General features: G+C 41.3%; 1 protein-coding gene and 1 pseudogene across 5 annotated transcripts in view; both read left to right on the top strand.

Moving 5' to 3' along the window:
* The window catches only part of GLRA2 (glycine receptor alpha 2), a 266,331-nt gene that overhangs the window by 76,715 nt on the left and 176,688 nt on the right, over positions 1-12,928 (top strand). For all 5 annotated transcript variants that reach the window (XM_089682971.1, XM_089682973.1, XM_089682970.1 and 2 more), the window contains one exon: positions 3,580-3,717. In XM_089682971.1, coding sequence (XP_089539097.1) covers positions 3,580-3,717 — 138 coding nt within the window. The remainder of the gene's footprint in view (positions 1-3,579; positions 3,718-12,928) is intronic.
* LOC149457928 (U4 spliceosomal RNA) lies at positions 9,980-10,061 on the top strand (annotated as a pseudogene).

Raw genomic sequence — 12,928 nt, forward strand, 5'->3', positions numbered from 1 at the left:
GGCTTTTAAGTCATTTGTACAATGAACATTTTACAAAAAACTTTCAATTTTTTTATGTGAACATTTTCTGTAGAAAATTTTACTTAAAGCAAGTCTACAAATGTTATATCAATAACTGTAGCAAAATGTTCAGTATACAGTTTTATTACCTTACAATATGTCATTATATTATGTATCCCCTGTGATCAATAAGGAAGGTTAAAACTATGCTTGTTGGTACTGAAGTTCCCATAGTCCCCTGAAGATAGCTATAGTAAGACGAAGACAAAGCCATATAACAACATAAAATATTTTTCCCATTGGACAATATAGGTAGTTCAATAGCCCTAGTAAAAAAGTAAGTAAAAAGGCTCAGTGGAGTATATAAAAGGGTATCACAATTTTATTCATATCTTACATAGATTACGCCAGCGTCCATCCTCTCCCACAGTCCATATAACTGAACTCCAGTCTTCAAGATGGCCGTGCCGCTCCTTCCGGTTTGAGATAATACTGTTACGTCCTAAGCCACTCCACTGAGCCTTTTTACTATCTGCCCCTTTGAGGAACGGGGAAGGTGAATTGGAAGTAATAGGAAGCTTCCGGTGAGGGAGAAATTTTGGATTGCCCGGAAGGAATCTTTGCTTGGTCTGCATTGGAAGAGGGTAATGGTATTTTGAATCACAAGAGAGATGGCACTATTTTATTTGGATGCGTGTGTTTTTTTATGAGAGGGTAATGGCATATAGTACTTTTGGAAGGTGACACTGGTTGTGGAGTGTTGCACTTCATCACTTTTTTTTTGGTTTTGGGAGTGTTGATTTGTCACTGGGGGGAGTGTAGGAGGAATCACTTGTAGTTTCTCACGTGTGGTTTTTCACGAGTGTTTCTTTGTTTAAAGATAATGCACTATATTTAGTTTATATTTTTTTGAGGTATCCTTATTTGAGGTTCCTGGATTGAAAAACAGCAAAGTGAAGGAGTCTCCAACGTTTGAAAACACTATATATTGAAAAGCACTATACATGGACTCATATGTGGACTTTTGCTGATATATGTTGTTGCACTGTTCGGGGGTGGTAGAGGGATTATCGAAAAGATCCAGCACATCAACCTTTTCACAGACAACTAAAACATTTTTTGCTAGCAAGAATCGGCACCCACCTGTTTACATATAATGGGTTGGAGAGGACAGACAGAAAGCTCCAGCTATATCGCTGTGAGCAGCCTTTTTATCACTGTCATGAATGTGACTTCACCATTTGGGGGAATTTTTGTTTGTACAACAGGCCCAGGTCTCCCAGTTGGGGTGATCTTTATTGATCCCCAACAGAGATAAATAAAACATCATAAATATATTACTATCAGGGCATAGTGAGTACTTATGTTTGGGTTTTATTGAATACCAAGAAATACCAAAACATTTGTCTGTTGTTTTTTATATAGATTAGTGTGACTTGTTTTTTGGTAGAATCCTTCTGTTGTTTCCTCTGGCACTTACATAGACTGTTGGGATCCACACTCTGCAGACCTACTGCAAAAGGTTCTGTTCATCACTGCAAACTGCTGAAGATTTTATTAGAACTATATAAATCAGTGGGGGGAGCAACATTTAAATTACAGAGGGTCTCAAGTGCAGCCCCTGACACTTCTAGAGGGCTGAAGAATGACAGCACATTTTTGCACCTCAATGCCCCAAAATATTGCATCATTATCACAATGTATGAATAAGTGAATAGGTAGGGGCTGAAATAGTTATATGCCAAAGATAAAAAATAGAATGAACTATCAATAACATCAAACAAATGGAAATCCTGGACAAAATATGATGAATGGTGAACATATAACAGTGACAGTCCTGTGAAGATGTAGTCCCGTAGACCAAAAAGTATGCTCTTTCACCATGTGCAGGCAACAAGTGAATTTCTCACTCACCAGAAAAAATTGACCCCGGTTAAGGTGATCAAATATCGCTTTGTTATCATAAATAATGACGACCAGCAACAGGCTCTCTTAGATCAGGCCTCCTGGTCTCCTAATAAGATGGGGATCCAGGGGATCAAAGATGACTGCCCCCAGTTGAGTAATCACAAGACTCTGGGTACATAGATAGTGAATGGATTCACAATCCCTTGCTCTCCTCAAGATAAAGACAATGCTTCAAGCAGCTCAAATAAAGCAAATGAATCAACAATTAAGCCCTAGCATGGGAAACACAGAGCTCCAGCCATCTTACACTACCTGGTTTAGTTTTGTTCAGTGAGTCGGTGTCCTGTGTGTGGTCATTTTTCTGTAGTGCAATGCAGCCTGACAAGCTGTTTTATACAATTTGCACCAGTTCACTAGATGTCATGTTGGTTGATATCAATGATAGGAGCATTGGAGTGTTTTTTTTTCTGTCTACCCATGTATTGGTGGTCATGACAGTTAAAGTGCTCCCCTCCACCCCGTCCTCCCCTGTACAGCTGGTCATGGTAGTACATGTTAACCCCTGCCCCCGCATTGATGGTCATGGCAGTGAAAGTTAATCCCTCCTGTACTGAAGGTCATGGTGCTGAAAGTGTTAATCTCTGATCCCTTCATATTGGTGGTCATGACAGTGAAAGCATTACCCCCCATCTTCCCCTGTACTGGTGGTCATAGCAGTAAATGTTATCCATTGCCCTCACATTGGTGGTCATGGCAGGCAAAGTTAATCCTTCCTGTATTGGAGGACATGATGTTGAAAGCGTTGACCTCTGATCCCCTCATACTGGTGGTTATGACAGTGAAAGTGTTAACCTACCTGTCCCCTCCTGTATAGGGGGTCATAGCAGTGAAGGTGTTAACACTCTCCCCAGTTGGTGATCACTTACCTATCAGACAGTCCTATGACGCTTTCTCTCCCCAAGCTGGAACTTTACTTGTACTGTAGGGGGAGATAACTCAGTACAATCTTTCTTTCAGTGCTAGCTGCTGGTACACAGAGAACATTCCAGCGCCTGGCCCACTACTGCCACTCTGTCTTCTATATGGTGCCCAATACCCCAGGGGACACTTGTAAAGGCCTGGTGGGTCACACAAACAACTGAGAGTCATGTGTTGCGCACCAGGAATATGAATGAACAAAATAACATAACAAATGAGGTGCTAGAGAGGTTTGACCGCACGTAGTGACAGCCCCCTTCAAATTACGCATTGTTAAAACAACAGGTTTCTGAGCGCAGGGTTTTCTGCATCTATTTGAAAGGGCCAATCATTGCAAAATCAGGAGCTAAAAAAGTATTTCTGCCAAATTATCACAAAAAATTGACGGTGGATGATATAGAAAATAGGGTAGGTTGATGTCTATGGACCAAACATGTAAGTGATTTTTTTTTCATCCAGAGAATAAAATGAGCAGAAAGAAGTCATCTTGTGATATAATCAGCATGTTATAAAAACATTACATAATGCAAATCATTCTGGTTTTCTTCCAAATAAAGGGTAATAATTAGACCTGGCTTAGTGTTCAGTTCTTTGCCCGCTCCAAATGAAGAGAAAATGCTTGCTTTTCTTTTCCATGAGACATTGATGTGGTTTCAATTTACAATCTAATCATCTGTGGTTTGTTTATCCTAGTTGGATACACAATGAATGACCTTATATTTGAATGGATGAGCAATAGCCCAGTGCAAGTCGCTGATGGTTTAACGCTGCCGCAGTTTATACTAAAAGAGGAGAATGAGCTTGGCTACTGCACAAAGAATTACAACACAGGTAAATGGTTTTCCTTGTGATTTTATTATTTTAACTATATTTACTATCGATTACATTATTCACAACCACAGCATATGTACTGTATATAACGTAGAAGAAAAAGACATGCCAGTGATAATTAGCAAGTGAAGGTCAGCAGAAAATTGTCAAATATTCTTTACCAGATACTGTATAACAAGTAGAGGCCTTAGTAAAGATTGAATGCTTCGAAAGTTTACATGGAGAGCCTGTTGTCAGTATTGCAAGCAGGATCCAAAAGGGACCTCTTACAATCAGATGGTGCAAGGAATTTGGAGCAGGTTTCTCTGCTGTGTGAAGTCATAGAGCTATTAAAGCAGAGCTCCACCCAAAATGAGAAGTTCCGCTTTAAGGACTGCTCCCCTGCTCCCCAATAAGTATTGGCACCTCTGGGGGGCAGGGGGGGAGAGGGTACCTGAATTTGACAGGTACCCGCTCCCACCTCCAGTCCGATCGCCTAGGTGACCGGATGCGGAAGGTGTCCTCCCTCCATCCCTCCCTGTAGTCTTTTGGGACACGTGACAGGTCCCAGAAGACTACAGGACCATTCATGAAGTGCAGCGCTACTCTCGCATGCACAGTGGGCACCCGGCTGTGAAGCCGCAAGCTGTCACAGCCGGGTACCCACACTAAAGATGCCAGCGCCTGGAATACAGGAAGGCCGGTGAAAAAGGCTGCGGGGGACACATCGCTGGACCTAGGAACAGGTAAGTGGCTGTTTTTTAAAAGTCAGCAGCTACAGTTTTTGTAGCTGCTGACTGTTATTTTTTGACAGGGTGAGTGGAACTCCGCTTTAAGTATTTATAATTTATTACAGGTACTTATATAGCACTGTCAATTTACGCAGCGCTGTACTTATATACATTGTACTTTCACAACAGTCCCTAACCCTTAAGAAGCGTACAATCTAAGGTCCCTAACTTACATTCATACATACACAAACTGTACTAGAGCCAATTTAGACAGGAGCCAATTAACCTACTAAACTTCCTTATCACATATTACCCTAATAAAAAGTATACTGATTTCTTGGCTACAACATCACAAGAAGGGTGGAAAATTCTATACCACAACCCCCTGCACCCTCTGTAAACAACATACTCCTCACACTGCACACAAGAACTCTCGGGTGGGGTGCCATTGGTTTCTTCTGTGTTTGTCCCGCTACCTAGTATGTAATTCAGAAATTAACTGGTACAGATTGCCCCTTTATGAGTTCACCAAGCAGATCCATTCAGAGTTGCATGAATGGATCCCATTGCCTCAGCAAAGCCCATGAGACCAGGAAGTGAGGGAAGAGATCCGCTGCAGATGGGCACAAGGCTGGATCGAATGAGGGCTCAGATAAGTATAAGAGGTTGGTGAGGGTGGACAATACTACCTAAACATTTTTTACCTTAATGGAACGAGTGCATTAAGGTAAAATATTTTTAAGCCTTATAACCAGTTTAATCCTTTTACCTTTTAACCCTACTGCAGAGCCTTTCAAAACATAAACATATCAGCAGAAGCTGGGGGAAATACGTACAGCCATGAGGAAAGCAGGGAGATGGGGGACATGATAGAAACCTTTGAATTTGTTACTGTGGTTGAAATGGCAGAAGGTCTTTTTACCTTCATGCATACTATTCTATTCTATTGCCTTTTACCAAAAATAATAAATGCACATTTTTTTGCAGGTAAAAAAATGTGGATTTTTTTATTTTTGGTTGCAAGAACCTGTAAAGCATTGTACCAGTGATCAGCAGACCGCTGGTACCATGCAGGTCTCCTGCAGACCTGCCAGTATATCTGCTTGCCCATACTTGATGTATGGACAAGCAGATATACTGACAGGAAGAATCAATGAACTACCATGGTGCTCCACAGTGGTAGTTCATTGAGGACTACAAGCCGACAGCCGCTAAAGGTATTGGGTAATGGGTTGCCTGGTCAGCTGCAAGGAGAGTATATCACTTTGCTCTAAATAACAGAGTTTCTTCAACAGCATTAAAAAAGCAGATAATTTATCCCTACAATCTTGGTGCCCAACCTTTGGTTCCAGGGCCACATGTGGCCCTTTTGTGTTTGAAGTGTGGCCCTCGGACTCCAACAGGAAGTAGTGGAGGCATTGATATATAGTGGGGACTTTAACAGTAATGAGCTCAAGCAGTTGTATGTGACATGCCCTTAATTTCTGTCTTTCTACTAGAGCATGACTTCAACCTCCACTGAAGAATAATCTCTTATCATTACCTCTATTAAAAGATAAGTTCACTTTTTTACCAAAAATAATAAGCGCATATATATTTGCAGGTAAAAAAATGTGCATTTTTAGGAACCTGTAAAGCATTGCACCAGCGAACAAAAGAATGCTGGTGCCATGCAGGTCTCCTGCAAACCTGCCAGTATATCTGCTTGCCCGTACGTGATGTATAGGCAAGCAGATATACTGACAAGAAGAATTAATGAACTACCACAGAACTCCACAGAGGACTACAAGCCAACAGCTGCTAAGGCTGTCAAGACTTGTAGTTTTCCCATACATCACGTACGAGCAAGCAGATATACTGACAAGAAGAATCAATTAACTACCACGGCGCTCCACAGAGAACTACAAGCTGACAGCCATTAAGGCTGTCAAGACTTGTAGTTTCTCATTCATAGAATACTGTGAATGAGTGACGCCCTGCACAGCCACGTTTTTAAAGAAATTAGACAGCTAGTGGGGGGGGGGGGGGGGGGAGATCCTCCACTAGCTGCCAAAGTGGGGGAGCGGGGGCCAGTGCATTCATAACATGTCACATGTTATACCCTAAGTATGGGTGTAAAATGTAACATGTTATGCAAGGTGAACTTATCCTTTAAGACTACGGCAGTTTTCTGTAGCATTACATATAATAAATATTATAGGCAACTCTTTGAGACATCGGGTGCCATTTTTGAGGTCCCCTTTACTTCATAAGTTGATAACCACTGCCCTACAACAGTGATGAGATGAACTGCCCTGTGTTTGTTTGATTCAGTGAACTTCAAGGAAGTTCAGATGGCGAACCCCAAACACATGGAAATCAATGGTTACTAAATCTGTCAAACTTGAAATGCCCATTTTCTGGCCTAATAGGCAAGAGGTATCAAAAATAGCATGTGGGGTGCGTTCTGCCTTGGGTAACAAGCACCAATTCCAAATCTTTTTTTTTTTTCAATTCAATTCAGTCAGTGATTTTTTTAAATGGTTTAAGTGGAGCAATTGCCAGCAATTTGTTTGACAGCTGTCATCGTCAACTTATTTGTTTAAAAAGAAATGGCACACAGAACCCGCCAAGGGTCTGCTACTTGTTTTGGGGGACATTTGGAGGGATCTGTGTGCTGTTAAAAAAACCCAAAGAATTGGCAATGAATTTATTTTGCCTGCAACTTAAATCTTAAGTCTGGTATTTTAAGGGGGTACCTCACACACACAAAACAAATGTGAAGTCCCCTAGGGAATCCATACTGGATCTTCCAAGTCAGGTGCAGATTTGAGGAAGAACTCACAAAAAAAATGTGTGAGGTTCCCCTAAAAAGCCATACTAGACTCACCGCAATCTAAATATGCAGCCTACCTGGGCAGGAAAATGGAAGGAGGGGGAGACTGTGAACCATACCAGGTCAACCCTGTTGAAACATACCACCATACAACACCCCAGCTCCCCACCCAAGAGAGCCTTCCACTACCACTGCCCCCCATACACCAGCCACCATCCCCCCATGGCGACAGAGAGAAATACACTAACCTTCCTTCACAGCTCTGGACATCCCCAGGAATGAGAGTCGGGGTGTGCATACAACGTCATGAAACCCTCAGCCTCTCTCGGAACCCACAAGGTCCCCATGCCATGTGTGCCCCTTCTTCCATCCCTGCTTCTAAGGGGCAGTGCTGCCCCCCTGAAAAATGCCACCCTAGGCAAATGCCTTGTGTGCCTTGTGGTAAATACACCCCTGGGTACCTTGCCAGTGGGGGGAAATCCCATCCATGTAAGTGAATAGGGCTGGTAATGTCACTGATTGTTAAAGACTTGGCGGTCCCTGCACCTGCCTGCATCTTTAAAAACCACTGACAACAGTAAGCTGTTATGTATAATAGTGGTAATAATTCTGCTCCCTCTGAACAATTACCCTATAATCATGCTGACCATTAAATCAAACATTCCTCTAAAGCCTTATAATGTAAGAAGCTGCCAATAATATTATATCCATATGCACAACTAGCATTAAAGCAGAAATATGCACTACACATAAGATACAACATTACAAAGTCCACAGTCTTTCTGCGTAATGTGTTTCATTCATATACAAAAAATGTCCTCCAGTTCTGGATCCTTCATTGTTAACCAGGTACAATTTGCAGAGCACCGCTGTGGTGTTCTGAAATCCACATCAAATGTGCTTCAACTGTGTTATTCACCACCACCTTCAGAAAGGCTTACTCACCAGATGGGGTGAACCTCAAACTGTAAAGGTCAGGTGCACATTTTTACCATTATCACTAGAGCTCTCAAAGGGTCGGCAGGTGACGTCACCACGCTGGTTCACTGTACCTACTTTGAGTGTAAGGACAAGCCTGGGATAGACCACAAATAAATAAATAAATAATGGAGCTTAAGGCATCCAAAGCTTTTATGTTGTGTTGGCATCCTATGTGGATGACAGATTTACTATACTTACAATACTTGTATGCTGTTTATCATAGTGCTCGGTGCACTTATGTAATGTAAGCACAGCTACATATTTTTATTAATTTTTTTTATAATACAGTATTACTTATTATTGGAGGGTACTTTATGTTCATATCAGCGAAGACAGATTTTGAGCTGGAGAGATCTGGAGATAATGGTGACAATTTTATAATGGTGACCTTTATAATTTGAGGTTCATCCCATGGTGAGTGAGCCTTTCCGGAGGTGGTTGATAACACAGTTGGAGCCCATTTGATGTGAAGTTCAAAACATATGCAGAGCTGTGCATAATTTACCTGGTTAAAAGTGGTGGATCCATTTCCACAGACATTCTTTGAGTGGTGAATGAAGCACAGTTACACAGACAGATTGTGGACTTTATAACATTGTGTATTATTTGTAGCACATATTTTTGTTTTAGCGCTGACTGTATATGTGGATAGAAAAATAGTGGATCCAACTGTACACTTCTGTGCAACTGTTTTTACTGAAGTGCCGCATTAAAAATACATTTTCTTTTAAGAACACAATGTTGATACAGTAGTAGAACACTGCGTCATATCTTGTAGCATTCTATTCTTTTTACTGTGTTCAGTGAAGGTCTTAATAATGTTCCCATGTGTACTGTAAAATCATATAGGGGACTATCCGTGCATACATATGCTGTGTGATCTCTCTGCACTACACTGGTGCTTATATTGCATGTCTTTTTCAAATGCTTCCATAATAAATCAAAAGGACCACTATCATGCAATAGAAAATCATCCCCCAGAGACTCCTCAAAGCTTTCTTCTGACTGATGGGAGTTCATTAGATTCCTTTTGTTGAGAGAATCCAATGAATGCATAGGAAGGCTCCTGATTCTTTCCAAATGAATACGTTTTAACCGCAGCCATAATTTCTCAGATAAGCACGAGCGTATTCCAGTTGCATCAGTTGTGTCATTGTGCTCAATCTCATAATGAAACGTGGCAGATTCAGCCATATGTGTCATACTTGCATCTGTCACTGTTAGGAAAAAATATCCTGTAGATCTCAAGTACAAGAGGGTCACATTTAGTTTAAAAAGTACAGCCACAATTTAAAAAGGAGAAAAAATTTACATCTACGGATAAGAAAGGTTTGCAGAGAGAAGATGAAGAATCATGGTGTCACTATTAATCATTTTCCACTAGAGTCCTGGAAGCGTGTAAAATGTTTAGACTTAATGCATGTCTATGATTTCTTGCAAAGCTTGGAAGATAAAAATATGTCACACGGAGGCAAAGTAATGTAACTGGGAATGCGACTGTAGTTATCACCAGGACATAGTTACTGCTGGTTCTGCATGCGTAGTATTTTAACAAAGAATAAAAAGCTACAAAGGCATATTCTCAAAGGGACAATTTAATTGTAATCGGGTTCGCTTGCTAATAGGATTTGTGACCTATTTCTGGTAAATTTGTATATGTATCATACAGAACTGCTGACTCATGATAAACCAAAGATTTATGTTTAATATGGGGCTGAATTTATATAAAAAATATTAAAGCAACACATAAAAAAAATGCTTTGCACCGTGGCAGTTTTGTAGCCAATTAGGTTTATCCAAGGTGCGAATATTGCTAACTGAAAACTTTTGTTTGTTCTTTTCTTTTCTTTTATTATTTATTTAATTATTTTAAAACTGTATTTAAAAATACTATGTGTATCTGATACAGTGTATGTATTTTTTTAAAGTGGGGAAGAATTAGAACCTCTGTCACATTTTCATTGCTGTCTGCAGATTCACCCTTACATTTGTCCTGAAGATCATTGCTATCAAGAGAGAAAGTGATCCAGATTTTAGAGTTGTCACCAGAAAAAAAAAGTTAGGGGAAATCATCCAGTGGAGACATCTGCTCTGCACTATCTAAGCAGAATTCCCCTCGTTTTGTAGAGATTTCCTCTTACTTCCTGTTGCATCTGGGACAGGGAGCGAAGGGAAATCTTTTCAGCAGAGCACTTTCCTATGCTGGCTGCATATCATCACACTGCTATTTGAAACAGTGATGACCTGGTTACGCAGTATCTGAATTTGGTGAATAAAACACTTCATGCACATTTATTTTAATGGTGGATTTAGATGAGAAATTTTTAAGATTCCTTACAACACAATTGTGCATGAAAATCCCAGTAGATCAGAAGTTTTTTTAAATACTCAGACCAGCCTATCTGGCACCAACAACCATGCCACGTTCAAAGTCACTTAAATTCCCTTTCTTCCCCATTCTAATGCTCGCCTTGAACTTCAGCAAGTTGTCTTCACCACATCTACATGCCTAAATGCATTGAGTTACTGCCATGTGATTGATTAGCAATTGAACAGGTGTACCTAATAAAGTGGCCGGTTGTGCAACCGAGAGCTCTTAGCACTGTTATCACTGTGCTTTCTGTACTTTTGTTTTATTGTTAAAAAGCAACTGGTAAGCCATAGATGGATCAAGTCTTGGTTGGTACAGCAGTGACCGGCCAAGATTCAATCCATCTATGGGCAGGCAGACTGTGCCCAAGTCAATTCATCAACTGACTTGGGTACAACCAGCCTGTTGGATTTACTGCCTATATGGCTATAGCCACTAGCAGAAATTATTGTAATCTGTTGGCCAGGAAGGCTCCCTGTGCCCAACCCCCCCCCCCCCCCTTGCAGAATGCCATAGCACTGTGGGAATCAAGCCGTTTTCTTTTCTTCCACCTTTGGTGGAGGGAAACAGAATTGTTTAATCTATGGCTTGCCTTAAACAAGTGACTACACCTAGACTGAAATAATGCCATCAGTCTGTTGCAGGCAGGGGGGACACATTTCCTCTCCTCTATTGTTTAGACTGCAACACTGTAACTTTGCAGTAAGTCAAAAGGTAAGAGGCTGCAGCTGGAGTTGATCTGTGTCGGACGTTTGTGGACACAGCCAAGAACTACTCAGGGACCAGGATTTACATGACTGTCATCTCTGAGCCAGCATCTCAATCCAGGAAATAGATAGTGACCCTGGATAATGCCTGATCACAGATGGCACCATCGAGAGGAAAGCTGTTGAAGATATTGCCAGAGGGAGTACTGTGGTCTCAGTGAGAGGCAATAAATATCTGTATATATTACTTAGCCTGCATGCACTTAACATGAAACAAGTGTAAAAATTAAATTTTGATTGAATACAATCTGGTTTGCTAAATTACTCTCAGCCGCAGCCTACACAGTCTCTCCTATCTTCAAGTACTGATATTATTTTTCTTTATATACATATAGCTGTTTTAATCTGAATTTATCAGGCCTCAAAACAGTATTAAAAACAAACAAACATGACAACTGCTTTTTAATGCACAGTGCTTCAGTAAACTAAATGTGATCCAGTTAGGGCTCCCTATACACTATATTGCCAAAAGTATTGGGACACCTGCCCTTACACGCACATGAACTTTAATGGCATCCCAGTCTTAGTCCGTAGGGTTCAGTATTGAGTTGGCCCGTCCCTTTGCAGCTATAACAGCTTCATCTCTTCTGGGAAGGCTGTCCACAAGGTTTAGGAGTGTGTCTATGGGAATGTTCAACCATTCTTCCAGAAGGGCATTTGTGAGGTCAGGCACTGATGTTGGTCGAGAAGGCCTGGCTCGCAGTCTAATTCATCCCAAAGGTGTTCTATTGGGTTGAGGTCAGGACTCTGTGCAGGCCAGTCAAGTTCCTCCACCCCAAACTCACTCATCCATGTCTTTATGGACCATGCTTTGTGCACTGGTGCTCAGTTATGTTGGAACAGGCAGTGGCCAAACTGTTCCCACAAAGTTGAGAGCATGAAATTGTCCAAAATGCTAATGCTTTGCTTTACAGCCTTTGCAAAAAAATATACCCCCATCATATTTGGCAGACATAACCACCTCTTAACACGACCCATTCAGATGAATGAGGCCAATGCACAACCTCCCTACAAACATATGCAATGCATATGGTTGCAGTGCAGTTGTACTGGTTTTTCAAGTTTAAAACAGGTGGCAAGTAGCCCTGTCAGATGCCTTCTGAATAGAAAAACACCACAAAGTGATTTTCAGAGGGGTGGAAAGGGCTGCCACCAGTACAAGAGCTTGTTTACACTGGCAGGAGTCCTTGCTGCCAGTAATAGATTTCTTTTCAGAGGGTGGTAAACAGGTGGCTTGGAAGCAATATGTAACTTCCTCATAGTCTGTTTCAACCCTGAAAAGCCTGCACCACTGCACACTCCCATTTACTTGATTGGGCCATGTTCCTAGGTATTGTCTGCTGAACGTAATGAGGGTATAATATTTGCGGCAGCTGCAAAGCAATGTATCTTAGCTGAAGGATGTGTGCAACCCCCTGTTAGGTTAGGGGAGGTGGTTGGGGTGGTAAAACTGGGGTTCAGCAGCCTATTTCCCCCCCCCCCCCTTCCCGGCTGCATGCATGTGTGAACAATCACCAAATAAGGATCTAAGGATTTAGGATCTACTTTGATAACCACATTGTCCTCC

This window comes from Staurois parvus, unplaced genomic scaffold (assembly GCF_062004578.1).
Source record: "Staurois parvus isolate SC_StPar_1 unplaced genomic scaffold, SC_StPar_1.0 ptg000299l, whole genome shotgun sequence".
In the NCBI taxonomy this organism is placed as follows: Eukaryota; Metazoa; Chordata; class Amphibia; order Anura; family Ranidae; genus Staurois; species Staurois parvus.